At 44.0% G+C, this 18603-nt stretch overlaps 1 protein-coding gene across 4 annotated transcripts in view; it reads left to right on the forward strand.

The window, feature by feature from the left end:
• The window catches only part of CNTNAP5 (contactin associated protein like 5), a 531488-nt gene that overhangs the window by 139280 nt on the left and 373605 nt on the right, over positions 1 to 18603 (forward strand). For all 4 annotated transcript variants that reach the window (XM_030209381.1, XM_030209382.1, XM_030209384.1 and 1 more), the window contains exon 3: positions 13277 to 13480. In XM_030209381.1, the coding sequence (XP_030065241.1) occupies positions 13277 to 13480 (204 nt within the window). The remainder of the gene's footprint in view (positions 1 to 13276; positions 13481 to 18603) is intronic.

Below are 18603 nucleotides of genomic sequence, written 5' to 3' on the forward strand. Positions count from 1 at the left end.
GTTAGCAGCTGAAAAATCCAGCATGTAGCAAGATGGGGTGGGGGAAGGGGGGGGCAGGAAGTCTGAAGGTGAGTCTAAATCAAAAGAAAAGGAACATGCTCCTGAACTGGAAGACTTGAATAAATCATTCAAGGGGCAGGAGTCCAACAGCAGTGAATTTTCTTTTTGAAAGGTGTTTTCTTCAGGCTTATTTCTATCAGCAGTCAATCTAAAGCCATTGCATACAAATGTATTATTATGGGCACCATTTACATGACAATTGCAGTTTTTCATGCACTCCTGAACTTAGCTGATCCTGGTCCTGACAGCATGGTTAAGTAACCTCGGGCAAACACAAGGAGCTTAAATCGGAGAACAGCACCAGCCAGAAATAAATAACAAATTAAATCCTTGCACAAAGTCTATACAGGGGTTAGCAGTGATTAGCATAAAGTCCCTGAATTCATTTAAGTTTGTATTTAAACATTTTTACTTGGAAATACTCTCCAGCAGAGAAGAATTTAATGCTGCCCCCTGCACACACACATACCTGTATAAATATTCTTCTTGTGTTCAGAAAACACCAAACAAGAACAGCAGTAAATGTAAGAATAGAGACTTATTATACCAAAGGACAAAGGAATGAATTGTGTTAATGTTTGTGCAAGGTAGTGGAAAATATTTTCTACCTTTGTAAGGTTACTTCGCCTTGCACTTGACAATCAAGCTGACAGTTTATTAGGATTTATGATTCACGCTAGTCTTCACAATCCTCCAGGGACTATCTCCCACCTTTATGACCACATTAATCGACCTCCCACTGATGAACACTCAACATAACCTGTTACTCCACTTCCCGAACTGTAAAGGAGTAATATACGAATCTCTCCACAACACAAGGTTCTCCTTCCTTGTGTATTACTTCCGCCTGTTTCTTAGCCCTCACAGGAAGGGGGGAAGCATAGGAAAATAATAATAAGAAAGAGAACTTAGACTCCATTAGGCGCAGCCAATAATTATCTTTATTAGCATCTCGCAGAGCCAAAACTGCAAAATAGTTCTCTCCCTGGAGCAGGTTACCAATCAGCAGTGCACATCCTGAAAAACAAGGTCTGCTTAGCTAATACTGCCCCGGTCATCACATATATACTGTTACAAGTTAAGTTTTCCCAGAAATCATGTGATTTCCCATAAACCAGAACCATTAGGTAACCTTATACCATATATGGATTGGTCATGTATTATATCAGTTTCTCCTGATATGTTTGCATGTGAACAGTCGGTGGCCATTGGTTAATTACTTATGAGTTCTGTGTCAGTTCTGCATGCACAGCCGGAACAATACCCTTGTATCCTCTCTCTGTCTATCTCCCTTAGCCCTCATACTGTGTCCTCAGCCTGTCAGCAACTGCCAAGGTTACACCTACCTTATATGAAAAACATACTCAGCTGCAAATTAAAGGTTATGAAGTGTCAGTTCTCAGCTCCTGAGAAAGCAATGATTGTTACACAAGATGCTGAGTTAGTAGGCTAACGTGAGAACCAAACTGAGCAAAGTACAGGCCTTAGGCCTAACCCTTAGGAAAAGTTCAAGCATAGAAAGGCAAATACACTTGCAACCCAATCATGGAACACCCTACCCTTGGATTTAAGTAGGATATCATTTTGTAAAATACTGAAATCTTACCTCTTCAGAAAATTCTTACCATCACAAGACAGACCTCCGAAGGCTGAGCACACAACCAGAGCACACTTCCTGGACCAACAATCCCATGTCCCTGTTCGCCAGAGCCTGGATCTTGCTGTCCCATAACACGCACAATACTGCTATTCGTCATTTTTTCACACAGTGGATCCCTTGTTACAATAGTTCTAAATTTGCTGCTCACCTGTAGACTGTAGCCTCTCCTTTCAAATGGAGAGGCTACAGTCTACAGGTATTTGTTATCAACCGACTGGCGAACGCCTGAACGGTACAATGTAAGCCACATTGAGCCTGCAAATAGGTGGGAAAATGTGGGGTACAAATGTAACAAATAAATAAAAATAAATGTAACTGTTTCATGGCAGACTCATTAATATAAGAGGTTCCCTGTTACACTGCAAACTTAAAGGTCCTTTTACGAAGGCGCACGGGCACCTACGTGCGTCCAACATGCATCAAATTGGCACTAATGCCCAGCTACTGCATGTCTTGGGCGGTAATTCCATTTTTGGCGTGCATCCAAAACACGCAGTACAAAATATTTTCTATTTTCTACCATGGGGCTCTTACCCGGTGGTAATCAGCAGTTGGTGCGTGCTGCATGCTTACCGCCCGGCTTGCACGTAAAACCCTACCGCTAAGTCAGTGGGTGGCATTAAGGTCGCAGGCCGAAAATGGACGTGCGCTGGTTTTCATTTTGCCACACATCCATTTTCTGGTACATTAAAAAAAAAATCCCCTTTTATCCAGGCGCGCTCAGGAAATGGACCAGCTTGCATCCAAAACTAGGGTTACCATATTTTGTCCCCCAAAAAGGAGGACACGCCCTGCCCCACCATATGCCCAACTGCGCCCTGCCCCCTTTCACGCCCTCGCTCCACCCCCTGTCACATTTCCCCTCCCCTCTGTCACACACCCCATCACCCCCCTCCCCATCACCCCCCTCCCCTTACCTTACTACTGCCCTGGTGGTCTAGTGACCTCTTCGGGGCAGGAAAGAGCCCTGCCCTGCATGCATCCTTCCTTTCAGTGATCTCGGCACCGATTCAAAATGGCCGCTGAGAGTTGAAGTCTCGCGAGGTCACTTCAACTCTCGGAGGCCATTTTGCATCAGCGCCGAGATCACCAACAGGAAGGTTGCATAGAGGGCAGTGCTCCGGGCAGGAAAGAGGGGGCTCATTCCTGCCTCGAAGGCGGAAGAGGTCACTAGACCACCAGGGCAGTAGTAACTAAGGGGAGGGGAGGCTAGCAATCTGCTTGTTTGTCCAGATTTCTGGACAAACGGGCAGGCTGGTGGGCAGGCCACCCACCAGCCTGCTTGTTTGTCCAGAAATCCGGACAAACGGGCAAATTGGCAAAACCCGCCCGGTTGCCCGGACATGTCCTCAAAAAGAGGACATGTCCAGGTAAATCCGGACATATGGTAACCCTAGCCAAAACACACGCCTACACCAGCGCAGGCCACATTTGGGCATGCCTTAGTAAAAGGGCCCCTAGATGATTATACCAGGGGCATAGCTAGATGGTGGCATGGGCCGCCTCTACTTTCTACACCACTGTCCCTCCCCCGCCACTTTTGACCCGCTGCCGCAAGGTACCTTTGCTGGCGCTAACACGCCGGAGACCAGCACTGAAGAATACTAAGGCTGGTGGGGGTTGGGGACCCCCGCAGGCAAAGGTACCTTGCGGCGGCGACGGGTCAAAAGTGGCAGGGGAGGGTCGGTGGGGTTGAAAGTGGCGGGGGAGGGTTGGCAGCTGAGGGAGGCAGGCTAAAATGTGCCCCCCCACCCCACCTTGGGCTCTGAACCCCTCTCCCGACGAGGTCTGGCTATGCCCCTGGATTATACCAGATGATTGTAGCTATATATTTGAATCGTTATCATAGTTAACCCTTCATCAAGCTGCAAACTTGTTAATTGTTGGTCCATACTAAAATGTAAACCACGCTAACTGATCCTGTTACATTGTAAACCACATAGAACCAAACTTGATTTAGATAATTTGGAATATAAGACTAAATAAATGGAAATGGACTGCATTGGACATGCTGATTGTATCCTGCAAATGTATGAGGAGGAAATTGCTGGTTTAACAAAGAGGATGGCCAGCCTGAGAAATGCAATAGGGACGAAGGGTAGAAGGTCACCTGTTTGGAAGTTATATGTGTTGGGCTTTGGAGTTTGGAAATCAGACTAGAACTAGGGGGAACGCAATGAAGCTACAAAGTACTAAACTTAAAATGAATCTGAGAAAGTATTTCTTCTCTCAACGTGTATTTAAACTCTGGAATTCATTGCCAGAGAATGTAATAAAAGTGGTTAGTTTAGCTGGGTTTAAAAAAAGGTTTGACTGTCTTCCTAATGGAAAAGTCCATAGACCATTATTAAAATTGACTTGGGGAAAATTCACTGCTTATTTCTGGGATTAGCAGCATAAAATGTATTGAACTTTTTGGGGATCTTGCCAGGTATTTGTGACTTGGATTGTCCACGGTTGGAAATAGGATGGTGGGCTTGATGGACCTTTGGTCTGTCCCAGTGTGACAATGCTTATGTACTTATGAATGTGAGCCCTTTGATTTTCGATTAGAAGAAACAGAGGCAGTACAAGAAGAAAAGAATTTGAAGTACACCTCTAGCCTACTGCAATTAAGATAAGTACTTGGTTACCTCAAGATACTATATATAAACATAACTGAGACACTATTGAGATGCTTAAAATACAATTGAAAATGATTCGAAGAGTTGAATACTTTTACAGAAATAGGACCGATGAGGATTGTAAGCGAGGTGCTTGAGTGTTCTGCCTCACACTCATTGTTTGGATTTCACCCGCTATTCTGATGGTCCACAAAAATTTTAGATTATATTATAGGAAACCTTTTTGAATTTTCTTAGCATTCATTAATGCTTTCTATCTACAGCAGACCCCGTTTCATTCTTATGAGTCCTTCAGCAGTTACCATGCATTGATGCTCTCACTGCACAGTATTAGAAAACAGCCCTCGCAATTTGCATTTATAGTGATGATTTTAATAGCAGAAAAACATATAAAATGTTATCTTATTGTTATTAGGGTGGGCAGCTTAACCTAAGATAAAGTTTGCATGTCAATGTTTCAATAATTAAATCAGTAACAGATACTATTTATTTATTTATTTTATTTATTTGTAGCATTTGTATCCCACATTTTCCCACCTATTTGCAGGCTCAATGTGGCTTACATTTGCCGTAATGGCGGTTGCCATTTCCGGGTAACAGAATTACAAATGGGATTGTGTTAAGGTGCATACATACATGGTAACGATATGGAACATATGTGGAACAGATCATGGTATAAATATGCGCCATGTGCATACATACATGGTAAGGAAGAATAGATTATGGTAATGCATGAAGGTTCCTGAGTAATAAATTGGATTATAACATACATTAGGTCATTGACTATAGAGAGACCCTATTCAACATAAGGCTTAACGTGGTATTGCTTGATCATTAATATCAAAGAGGTTAATCAGTCATGTGATAGGAGTTTGGTTTTGTATAGCTCGTGTAAGTGTTGTTATTTAGTATTTAAGATGGTTGTTTAGGGTATGCCGTCTTGAAAAGATCTGTTTTCAGTAGCCTTCGGAAGATGGTTAGGTCTTGCGTTGTTTTTATGGCCTTCGGTAGTGCGTTCCATATCTGCGTGCAGATGTATGAGAAACTGGTCGCGTATGTGGATTTATATTTTAGCCCTTTGCAGTTATGGTAGTGGAGGTTGAGGAATGTGCTTGATGATCTTTTTGCGTTCCTAATAGGCAAGTCTATAAGGTCTGACATGTAGGTCAGAGCTTCTCCGTGAACAATTTTGTGGACTAGGGTGCACACTTTGAACGCAATACGTTCTTTTAGTGGGAGCAAGAGTTTATTGGGGAAAAAAAGACTTTTGAAGAATAACTGATATGTAGGGGGGTAGTAATGGTCATAACAGATGTTATTTGCCCCTTAACTTGCATTAAAGGGCAATAATGTGCATTATATTACTGAAATGTACATGAATGTAAGCCAATGGTGTTGACATGGGGGGGGGGGGGGGGGGGGGGGCTGAGCCTTCCTACTTTGGGAACAACACTCTTTCCTGCCCACTGCTGCTGTTGTGTCTGGCGCCGCCGTGTTTTAAAAATGGCTGCTGAGACTCCCTGCGGCAGTCTCAGTAGGCTGTCGAGAACCACGAGACTACTTCAGGAAGCCTCGGCAGCCATTTTGAAAATACAGCAGCACCGGGCAGAATAGTGGTAGTGGACAGGAAAGAGTGGGGTTCTTTCCTGCCCCTGAAGAAGCCACTAAGACCACCAAGGCCCTTCAAGGTAGGATTGGCCGCTGTCGTGGACAGGATGCTGGGCTCGATGGACCCTTGGTCTTTTCCCAGTGTGGCATTACTTATGTACTTATGGGAAGAGCCCACTTAGGCTCAGGGGACTATAGTGTGCGGGAGGGGGGTGGTGGTGGGGGGGGGGTCTAGTGTATGGGAGGGGACAGCGGCAGTGTGGCGGTGGGAGCGGGGAGAGCAACCGAGGAGGCCCAATGACCCTTACTGCCCGGGGGCCCCTGACTGTGTGTGTACCTTGTAGCATTATAGAAACGATAAGTAGTGGTAATAGTATTATCTGAAATCTAATCTTTTTGACCTTCCACTTCTCCCAAAATAATAAAAGGGAGCTCTAATGAGCACAGCCTGTGTAAGAGTATTAGTAACATAGTAAATGACGGCAGAAAAAGACCTGTATGGTCCATCCAGTCTGCCCAACAAGATAAACTCATTTTACATGGTATGTGATACTTTATATGTCTACTCGAGTTTGATTTGTCCTTGTCATTCTCAGGGCACAGATCGTAGAAATCTCTTGTACTAAAAATTCTGAAGATTCTGGAATCCTAAAGAGTTACAAGATTCCGGAATTCCAATTAGTAGCAACATTCCATGTAGAACCCCAAGGAGTAACATAGTAAATGATGGCAGATAAAGACCTTACGATCCATCCAGTCTGCCCAACAAGATAAACTCATTTTACGTGGTATGTGATACTTTATATGTATATCCGAGTTCGATTTGTCCTTGCCTATCTCAGGGCACAGACCGTAGAAGTCTGCCCAGTACCGTTCTTGTACTAAGTTCTGAAGCTAACATCGAAGCCCCTTAAAATTTTCACTCCAGCCCATCCATATCTATTCAATTACGATCAGAGCGTAGACCGTAGAAGTCTGCCCAGCTCCCGTTTTGTTTCCAATTACCGGCGTCACCAGCCAATCTCTGCTAAGATTCCACGGAACCATTCCTTCTAAACAGGATTCCTTTGTGTTTATCCCATGCACGTTTGAATTCCATTACCGTTTTCATCTCCACCACCTCCCGCAGGAGGGCATTCCACATATCCACCACCCTCTCCTTGAAAAAATATTTCCTGACATTAGTCCTGAGTCTGCCCCCCCCCCCCCCCCCCCCTCAACCTCAATTCATGTCCTCTAATTCTACCGCCTTCCCGTCTCCGGAAAAGGTTCGTTTGCAGATTAATACCTTTCAAATATTTGAACATCTGTATCATATCACCCCTATTTCTCCTTTCCTCCAAGTAATACATGTTCAGGCCAGCAAGTCTCTCCTCGTACGGTTCGCAACGCAAAACCCATACCATTTTTGTAGCTTTTCTTTGCACTGCTTCCAGTCTTTTTTACGTCTTTAGCAAGATACGGCCTCCAAAACTGAACACAATACTCCAAGTGGGGCCTCACCAACGATTTGTAGAGGGGCATCAACACCTCCTTTCTTCTGCTGGTTATGCCCCTCTCTATGCAGTATCCTAGACAAACCTTTTCAGCCTGGTACCCCCCCCCCCCCCTCCAATTTGTAGTCCCTAGTCAATTGTCTCCCCCTCCAGGATTTTGTCACCCAATTTTTGCTACTTAAATTTGTGCATGGATCGCAGATGCTTGTGGAAACTAATTAGTCAATTAGGTGCTAACATTCAAATTTTGGAGCTAATTGGCACTTAATTGACACTAATTAATTTGTTACGTACGCATCTGCCCTACATCCTATTCTATAACGTGGGCAGCATTTCACAGCATGCAATACAAAAGAGGGTGTGGCCATGGGTGGCTCCGGGCATTCCCAGAAATTAGGTACCATGTTATAGAATACTTAGATTTGCCCAACTGCCATCAGTTGGGTGCCAGGATTTACACCAGCTTTTGGCAGGCCTAAGCCCTCGTGCTCAAGGTTAGGAGTAGGAGTAGGAAGTGTGCTAAGCTAGTATTTTATAAAGGTCCTCTGAGCAGAATACCCTTTACAGAATACTAGCTTAGGGGCCCTCTTACAAAGCTGCTGGAGGGCGAACGCACGGGTAGCGCATGCCAAATCGGCAGTACCGCTGGGGCAGCGCCTGCACCCGGTGGTAATTCTGAGTTTGGCGCACGCTGAATCCCATGTTTTTTTTCTATTTTCTACCGCAGTGGGCATTCCCGGTGGTAGTCATCAGGACGGCCATGTTGGTGCACGCTGCCTGGTTACCGCACGGGTAGTGCTTGAGCTCTTACCACTAGGTCGATGGCTGGCAGTAAATAGGTCCGCGCTATTTTTAATTTTTGCGCACGTCCATTTCCCAGCCCATTAAAAAATGGCCCTTTTCCCATCCGCGGTAATAAGTGGCCCAGCGTGCGCCAAAAAGATGTGCCCATACTCCACAGGACACGTCATCTGTGGTTTTGTATAAGGACCCCTTGGTGCAAATCTTTGAGCACAATTTACTGAAACTGACCTTGTGCTTTTGTATCCCAGGTCTCACCCATGCTCCAGCTCCGGCCCCGGGCCACAAAACAGATCTCAGTTCAGTTTCACCTTCAGGGCTGATCTCCTCTCACTCATCTGTTCCAGCACACATGCAGTCGAGTGTGGGAGCGGGTCAGTGGTCCAGAATAACAATCCACTTTTTTTCAATTCTGGGTTCCACTTAGCTCTTCAGTCCTGGAACCACACAGCACGCCAAAGGGTTTAATAACAAAATCAACTTTTATTGAAACCTCTGCAACAGGCAGACTTTAACTACCTCCTACCCAGGGACTCTCTCCAGGGAACTTACTGTTCTTGTTATCCCCAAGCTCACAGGGGATTACACTTTTCATAAATATTAAGGGAAAGGGAATGGGACTTTGTGTTTTTTTGCAACTACATTCAAAACAGTTTAAATAGTATATACAGGTACTTATTTGTACCTGCAATGGAGGGTTAAGTGACTTGCCCAGAGTCACAATGAGATGCAGTGGGAATTGAATCCACTTCAAAGTCTACTGTACTAACCACTAGGCTACTCCTTCACTACCAACATTCCATGTAGAATCTCAACTAGGGAAAGGGGACTTGATATACTGGCTTTCTGTTTTTTTTTTCCAACTACATTCAAGGCAGTTTACATGGCATATACAGGTCCTTATTTGTACCTGGGGCAATGAAGGGTTAAGTGACTTGCCCAGAGTCACAAGGAGCTGCAGTGGGAATTGAACTCAGTTCCCCAGGATCAAAGTCCACTGCACTAACCACTAGGCTACTCCTCCACTCATTCCACCAATAAGAGCCAACCTCATCAGTGATGTCACAATGGCTTGATTACCCGATACTTGGCTCACTTCTGATATTGTGATGTCATAAGGGAAAGGGGGAAAGGGAAATGGGACTTGATTGCACTAACCACTAGGCTACTCCTCCACTCATTCCACCAATAAGAGCCAACCTCATCAGTGATGTCACAATGGCTTGATTGCCCGATACTTGGCTCACTTCTGAGTTTGTGATGTCATAAGGGAAAGGGGGAAAGGGAAATGGGACTTGATATACTGCCTTTCTGAGGTTTTTGCATTTCAAAGCGCTTTACTTTGTACCGGTTAAGTGACTTGCCCACAGTCACAAGGAGCTGCAGTGGGAATTGAACTCAGTTCCCCAGGAACAAAGTTCACTGCACCAACCACTAGTCTACATTGGTCTATTCTCCTGCAAAGACCTCCTCTCTTTCTCAGCCAAGCTTGACTCTTTTGTCTACCTGCTATCAATTCCTGGTCATTCTTACTATCTCTGTCCTAAGAGGTCAGCTAGGTAGGTATGACCTTTCTCTCCAATCAAGGCCTGCCCCCTGGGACCACCCCTGCTACCTAATGGCAGGCTCTGTCCCTATTGGTCCCTTTCCTCCTCCTCCCTGGGTTTGTGTGAGCCCCTTCTTGGCCTCTCTGGAATGAGGAAGTCGTTCTAGAGGTAAAAGCAAGTACTGATGATTCTTTGAGGCTCTGAGAATTTACTGTTTTGCTTTCACTGAAGCAGTTTTTCTTGCCTCTCACTTCGGAAGCTGCCGCCCCAGGTGACTGCCCTGTCTTGCCTAACAAGATGCTGGCTTCAGCTCTTGTTGAACACATGGATTAATTATTTCTTCCACAGTGATTGACCATTTGAGTCCACCTGCTATGAAAAATATTACACCAATCTATGACATTCTTATGGGCCGAAAACACTGCTATATTTCCTCTGGCTTTCTACATTTGGAAACTTGCACTTTCTTGACTTTTTTTGGCATTTTTTTTTTCCCATCGGGCCTAGTTGCTACACTTTTGGTAACTAATGGAGGCGTCTGTTATGATGACAGTCTTTTGGCGGAAAACACATTTCTGTTTGGGCCTGGCTGTCTAATGCTCACAGCAAGGTTCTAATACACCATGGCACAGCAGTGTCTGTGTGTGGCTTCTGCCCGTTATACCATTTAGAAAATGAAGTCCTGGACCATCTGGCACTTTTGGCTCCAGCTTCCACTCTGTCTTCAGTTAGGGGAAAGCACAGCTGACGCTTTGTGAACTGATTGTCTGAACAATTGGTCTGCTGTGTAAGTAACCCTGAAATTGGACGGCCTAGCAGGAGTGCCAAAGCATGTCCCGCTATCTTATCACTGATTAGGGCTTTGGAACAGAAGATGAACACAACACTGGTTTCTTTACCATGTGTCTTCTGCAACTCTATTAGAGCTGAGCTACATCAAGGAGTATGTTTACAAAAGTGTGTTATAGCTAAAACGCACGACCGTCCATAACACACATCTACCCTTGCCACGAAGGCACAATCCTTGGGACACACCCAGCCTGTCAGGTTTTCAGGACACACGCTATGAATATGCATGAAATAGATTTGCATACAGTGGAGGTAGTACGTGCAAATCTCGTACATATTCATTGCACTAAATGCTGAGCTCCAACTTATTACCGGTCACTTTTTTACTTGTACCATATGCTGATAAGTAACCACCGCCGCTGTTATGAATTCCTCTATGCATTTACTTTATGTGCATTTCAAAACCATGTGTACAAAATTATTTCCTCATGACAATATCATATATACATTTTCCCCCACCGTACAATCTACCATGCATTCATCCACTCATACTTCTTCATTTACATGAATATACAATCCTTCCACAATGTGACATATTTTTCAGACTTGCCGGGGTACACAAATACTCTGTATTCAATTCTTATCAACTTTTCATACCAACATAAATTTTATTTACAAATAAAAGGGGTGGCCATGGGGGCCACTGTTGCGCCAACAGTAGCTTGCCTTAGCGAATCGGTAAGGAACAGGGCATGCATTAAGGAAAGGGAATGCAAATGAGCTGCTCGTTGTAGCTCACTTGCATTATCTATTCCATCGGTAAACAGTCATCCAGTTGACTGTTTACCGATGGAATAGACGAGCTGCCCCCCACCCCAGGTCGCCACTCCCCCCTCCACCCTGCATTGAAATGACAGCTTCCTGCAGCCCCTGTAAATGTAGAAGCATGAGTGGATGAATGCATGGTTAGATTGTATGGTGGGGAAAATTTATATATGATATTGTCAGACGAGGGCGGGCCAGGGAGGAAAGGAGGGAAGTCTGAAGGGAAGCGATCAGCTGTTGCTTGCTGCAGCGCCTTCACACGGAGGTGAGAGGCGCTGTGAGGGCCCGGCCCGGTGGTAGATGGAGGGGGGCGGGTGGAGGGGGGGAATGGCGGCGGTGACGACCTCAGGGGGGGCGGGGCCTCGGGGGGGTGGAGGATGGAGGCGAGGCCGGGGCTGCAGGAAACTGTCATTTCAATGCGGGGGGGGGGAGGGGGGAGCAGTGGCGATCTCGGGGGGGGGGGGGGATGGACATCCATAAAGGGCGTGTATAGGCACAGCTCATCCCTGACGAGCACTTTTTTCCCCAATTTTTTTTTTTTAACATTATAGACGTTTTTTCAATCCCACACAGCCCCAAGGACAGGTACAGACCTCTCGTTAGATTTTCCAGCATTAAGGCAATCGGAAAAGGTTAGTGCATCTCATTACAGTAGGATTTCTACACAATTTGCTCATCTGCATTCCGTTTTCGTTAGCTGCTACCGTCGTCGGAAAAAGACTCGGAGAAGCCTTTAGCGCATGCCAGGGTTTACTACTTGCTCCTTAATGGCTCGTTAAAGGCTCGTTAAAGGCTCGTTAAGTTTAGTGCATCTGGCCCTGAGTATCATGTGGTTCTTGAGTGGATGAGCTGACAGGACCTGGATCTAAGTAAGTGACTTCCGATCTCTCGAACCCCCCTCTAACCCGGGATAGCAGGATCGGGTTACACAAGCAATGTCCATGCACAAGGTAGCTGTAGGGATGAAATAGGCCCTGCATTAGGTTATGCCTTCAGTGTCAGCCTCTTTACAGTGAAGGAAATCCTGCCCCTCAAGTTTTTCCTGCCCTGATCAAGAGGCAGTGAAGAACTCAGAGTCATTGACACCAGCAGAAATCTAGGATTTTAATCAGCGGTGGGCAGTGATTGCCGTTCAGTGCACTGATAAGGAACCTTGAGAAATGGGCTCAATTTTCCCAGTACTGAAGATGCTCCGGCAAGTCATTGAGCCCTGACAAGGTGTAAACTCATTGCCCTCACCTCCTAGAAATGTATTAGCAAGAACATTTAATAGAAACCATCGTGTATGTGTTCTCTAGATACACAAATAGACACAAACATGTATTTGTAGCTTATTAAATGACATTTTTAGTTGCCATCGATTCAAAGAATTCTAATGGCAAATTATGACTGAAAAATCCATCAGAACATGAAAGTATTATCCTATGATCATTTGTGGCAGAGCATTGCAGGATTATGAATGACGGTGGGTTTTTTTGTGTATCTTTCTATTGTGTTTTGCAAAGTATGGTTTTTGAAATGAATGTATGAATGAATAACGCGCGTGCCTCAAGTGTCATTTGCTCAATTGAACCAAAAGGCCAAAACAGTGCTACGGAACTCACAAAGCGAGTCAGAATTGTGATTTTTCTTTCAAAAGAACCCTACAGCACAAGACTGTACAGTGCGTGTCAGAGGAGTAAATAGAGAAATGTATCATCTAATCGCTGAAAGCCTTAGATCAGAGAAATTACATTTGTGCTAAGCAGTTGCCCGTAATTGCTTTTGCTTTCTTTTCAGAGCTTTATTTATTACTTGCTACATGACTAAGCTGTCGTTATTAATGCTTACAAATGTTTCTGCATTTCTGTGTTCCCTCTTGTCTAGAGTCTGATGTAGCCGACTTCGACGGGAGAAGCTCCCTTCTGTACAGGTTCAATCAGAAGCAGATGAGCACCTTTAAAGATGTGATATCTCTGAAATTCAAGAGCATGCAGGGTGATGGAGTTTTATTTCATGGGGAAGGACAACGCGGAGATTATATTACACTGGAACTTCAAAAGGGAAAATTATCACTGCACATTAACCTAGGTAAAAAGTTTTGTTTCCGAGCTATGGTTCTCAAAATCGAAAATGTATCTTTTTTTTCTTTGTCTAATTGAAAGGACTCTACCACGCTATCAAGAAGACCGCTTCAGAACAACTTACTTGAGGTCTCTATGTAGTGGTGCTGTCAAATTCATTTAGTTTATGGAGGAAAAGCCTCTGTCTGTCCTCAGTCACCGTTTCAATTTCTGTGACTCCAAGGGCTCCAACTTTTCATTGGCTAAGAAAAGCCTCCGTATTCTTTGCTAATTTTTACTTTTAATTTTTAATCCTATCTGTTAGATTACCGATCATTGATGTAATTATTTTTCCAGCATAGAGCACTTATTTGTGTTGTCCGTCCGAAGGTGTCCCATTTTGCCGTGTCGGTTTTATCAAGGATAACCTCGTGCTTATGCTTTGTATCTGGAATGATGAGTTGTTGTGAAGTAGTCTTTTTCTTTATCAACTGACTTTTATTCTTCCTATAGTCTCCCCACAAACTTGGTCAATTCAGGTGGTAAAGGCGGTTAGCTTAGCGGAGTTTTAAAAAGGTTTGGGCGGCTTCCTAAAGGAAAGGTCCATAGACCGTTATTAAATGGACTTGGGGAAAATCCATTATTTCTGGGATAAGCAGTATAAAATGTTTTTACATATTTGGGATCTTGCCGGGTATTTGTGACCTGGATTGGCCACTGTTGGAAACAGGGTACTAGGCTTGATGGACCTTTGGTCTTTCCCAGTATGGCAATACTTATGTACTTATGTAAGTGATTGATGGCTGAAGGAGAAGATTCCTGTAAGGTTTTGCCTTTTATTTTTATTGATTTAGGGGTCATTTTACTAAGATGTACTAAGAAATGGGCTTAGCAGTGCTACAAGAGGACTTACCCATGCTTTCTTCTTTTTGTAGGTCTTGCACTAATTTTTACAGTAGCATGTGGGACTTGCAAAATGTTTTTTTGATGATTTGGTCTAGTCATATTCAAAATATGACACCAACTGGGAAAAGTCTTGCACTGAACTCTATATCTGAGTAGATAAGGGATCTAGTAGTAACTAATTTTCTAATTTAGTTCCCCTTCTCTTGGTACATTTTGGTTCTTCAATCATGATCACTGGAAGCCATGAGAAACCAGGCTGATGGTGATAGTAGATTTATAGTTCCCATTTCTTTGTTGGAATGATTTGGAAGGTTGGGGGAAGAGGGAGGAGGGGGACCCATTGTGTAATTTACATTGCATTCACACAACAGTGGAATAACAAATGTTCTTCACTGTGAGAAATCCACACATACTCTTCAGAACCCAAGAATCTACTTTATTGGAGGAACAAAGGACTCAGGGCCCTGTTTACTAAGATGCATTATAGGCGAGATAAAAATGTTAACGTGATTTAACCATGTACGCGCGTTAACTGTATATGCGCCTACAATATCCCTATAGGCACCTACTCGGTTAGCGCACACGCTAATTATAGACGCGTTAACAATGCTAACGCACCTTAGTAAACAGGGCCTTCAGTTTCCACTGGAAATAATTCTTAGTAGATTAGGGAATTTATTGTGGAGGAGTGGCCTAGTGGTTAGGGTGGTGGACTTTGGTCCTGGGGAACTGAGGAACTGAGTTTGATTCCCACTTCAGGTACAGGCAGCTCCTTGTGACTCTGGGCAAGTCACTTAACCCTCCATTGCCCCATGTAAGCCGCATTGAGCCTCCCATGAGTGGGAAAGTGCAGGGTACAAATGTAACAAAAATAAAATAGATACTATTGGAGATTCTACATGGAATGTTGCTACTATTGGAGATTCTGCTTGGAATGTTGCTATTCCACTAGCAACATTCCATGTAGAAGCCTGCGCGGCCACATTGGTGATCTGCAAGGGCCGACTTCTACATGGAAAGTTGCTAGTGGAATAGCAACATTCCATGTAGAATCTCAAATAGTAGCAACAGTGGAGGAGTGGCCTAGTGGTTAGGGTGGTGGACTTTGGTCCTGGGGAACTGAGGAACTGAGTTTGATTCCCAGCACAGGCAGCTCCTTGTGACTCTGGGCAAGTCACTTAACCCTCCATTGCCTGCCGCATAGAGCCTGCCATGAGTGGGAAAGCGTGAGATACAAATGTAACAAAAAAAAAAAAATTCAATATCCTGGCTACATCCAGCATTTTTCTATCATTGGATCAAAAACCTCTAGACAAAGTCCAATCGTTATTAACTATAGATCAATCTTCTTTTTTTAAAATTGTTTGTGATTTTCTTATATGCAATAAATATTATGACTATGAAGATTCCTATATTAAAATCAATATATATATATATATACATATATATGCTTTGAATGTGCACATCAAGTGTCATCGCAGCCCACTCCTAACGCCAAATATCCTCGCCTGGTTGTGGCCAAATTGCTTAGGTATCAGCATACCTTAAAGATTCTAGAGGCGGCCAAAGAACATCCTCAATTATTAAGGCAAGCAAATTTTAATAGTTCAGGACTTGGCAAAGGCTACGACAATAAAACTGAAAGAGTTTCTGTGTATGCGACAACAGTGGAACGATATATGAGCCAGGTTTGCTCTGCTTTATCCTACTCGTAGGTGTGTAACATACAACAATAAAACCTTCGGGCATCTTGAGCCATCTGATTTAGCTGCTTTTTTGGGCTCTGTTACTATGCAGTGATCTCTTTGATTTTTGATCCCATTTACTGATCTCTAGTACAATTACTGTTTGAGATATTGGCACTGGATCCATAAGACTGTTTGAAAGTAATCTCCTGTTTTTTTTCCCTATATATTTGGGTTTGCTGTTGAATGTCCTCTTGGATGGGCGAGTTTCTTTTCAAGCACACCTACAATTTATATGTTGTTATGGGCACAGCTAAACCTGTTGTATGGCTTTGGAATCCCAAGTTTATGTTGAATGCTGATGATCCACAGATTATGAATATTGATATAACATAGTAACATAGTAGATGACGGCAGAAAAAGACCTGCACGGTCCATCTAGTCTACTACTACTACTACTATTTAACATTTCTAGAGCGCTACAAAGTGTACGCAGCGCTGTACAAACACAGAAAAAGACAGTCCCTGCTCAAAGAGCTTACAATCTAATAGACAAAAAGTAAAGCATTTAAATTTAAAATATTTAAGCAGTCAAGCACAAGAGAACAGTCACAGAAGGACAGAAGATGTTGAAGGGTGGTCAGTGTGATTAGGTGTAACTCTGGTTGGAGTAGTGGGAGAAGGTGATAGAAGAATAGAAATGGGTGAGGTAAAGTAATGAGTGGGTTGATAGGGAGGTTATATAAGACATGTCACTCTAGGGGTGGGTGGGTAGAGGGGTAGGGTGGGTAGGATTAAGTCTAAAGCAGGAGAAGGTATTCTCTGCAGCCTATCTGTGAGATGGAAAATGCTCTCTGAAGCTGCTGCTATAAGTTGTTAGTTTTCTCTCCCTGAAAGAGATCCAAGCCACACCCACGAAGTTCAAACTGTCAGTGGGGAGGGTGAGGGGAGGAAATGGCAGTGCTTGATGAAAAAGAGAGCTCAGTTTGATAGGAGATATACTATAGGATGTCATTCTGAGGCCAGGCTAAGTCTAAAGCAGGAGAAGGTATTCTCTGCAGCCTGTGAGATGGAAAATGCTCTCTGAAGCTGCTGCTATAAGTTGTTAGTTTTCTCTCCCTGAAAGAGATCCAAGCCACACCCACGAAGTTCAAAGGGGAGGAAATGGCAGTGCTTGATGAAAAAGAGAGCTCAGTTTGATAGGAGATATACTATAGGATGTCATTCTGAGGCCAGGCTAAGTCTAAAGCAGGAGAAGGTATTCTCTGCAGCCTATCTGTGAGATGGAAAATGCTCTCTGAAGCTGCTGCTATAAGTTGTTAGTTTTCTCTCCCAGAAAGAGATCCAAGCCACACCCACGAAGTTCAAACTGTCAGTGGGGACGGTGAGGGGAGGAAATGGCAGTGCTTGATGAAAAAGAGAGCTCAGTTTGATAGGAGATATACTATAGGATGTCATTCTGAGGCCAGGCTAAGTCTAAAGCAGGAGAAGGTATTCTCTGCAGCCTATCTGTGAGATGGAAAATGCTCTCTGAAGCTGCTGCTATAAGTTGTTAGTTTTCTCTCCCATAAAGAGATCCAAGCCACACCCACGAAGTTCAAACTGTCAGTGGGGACGGTGAGGGGAGGAAATGGCAGTGCTTGATGAAAAAGAGAGCTCAGTTTGATAGGAGATATACTATAGGATGTCATTCTGAGGCCAGGCTAAGTCTAAAGCAGGAGAAGGTATTCTCTGCAGCCTATCTGTGAGATGGAAAATGCTCTCTGAAGCTGCTGCTATAAGTTGTTAGTTTTCTCTCCCTGAAAGAGATCCAAGCCACACCCACGAAGTTCAAACTGTCAGTGGGGAGGGTGAGGGGAGGAAATGGCAGTGCTTGATGAAAAAGAGAGCTCAGTTTGATAGGAGATATACTATAGGATGTCATTCTGAGGCCAGGCTAAGTCTAAAGCAGGAGAAGGTATTCTCTGCAGCCTATCTGTGAGATGGAAAATGCTCTCTGAAGCTGCTGCTATAAGTTGTTAGTTTTCTCTCCCAGAAAGAGATCCAAGCCACACCCACGAAGTTCAAACTGTCAGTGGGGACGGTGAGGGGAGGAAATGGCAGTGCTTGATGAAAAAGAGAGCTCAGTTTGATAGGAGATATACTATAGGATGTCATTCTGAGGCCAGGCTAAGTCTAAAGCAGGAGAAGGTATTCTCTGCAGCCTATCTGTGAGATGGAAAATGCTCTCTGAAGCTGCTGCTATAAGTTGTTAGTTTTCTCTCCCTGAAAGAGATCCAAGCCACACCCACGAAGTTCAAACTGTCAGTGGGGAGGGTGAGGGGAGGAAATGGCAGTGCTTGATGAAAAAGAGAGCTCAGTTTGATAGGAGATATACTATAGGATGTCATTCTGAGGCCAGGCTAAGTCTAAAGCAGGAGAAGGTATTCTCTGCAGCCTGTGAGATGGAAAATGCTCTCTGAAGCTGCTGCTATAAGTTGTTAGTTTTCTCTCCCTGAAAGAGATCCAAGCCACACCCACGAAGTTCAAAGGGGAGGAAATGGCAGTGCTTGATGAAAAA

Source organism: Microcaecilia unicolor, chromosome 7, assembly GCF_901765095.1.
Source record: "Microcaecilia unicolor chromosome 7, aMicUni1.1, whole genome shotgun sequence".
NCBI classification, from domain to species: domain Eukaryota; kingdom Metazoa; phylum Chordata; class Amphibia; order Gymnophiona; family Siphonopidae; genus Microcaecilia; species Microcaecilia unicolor.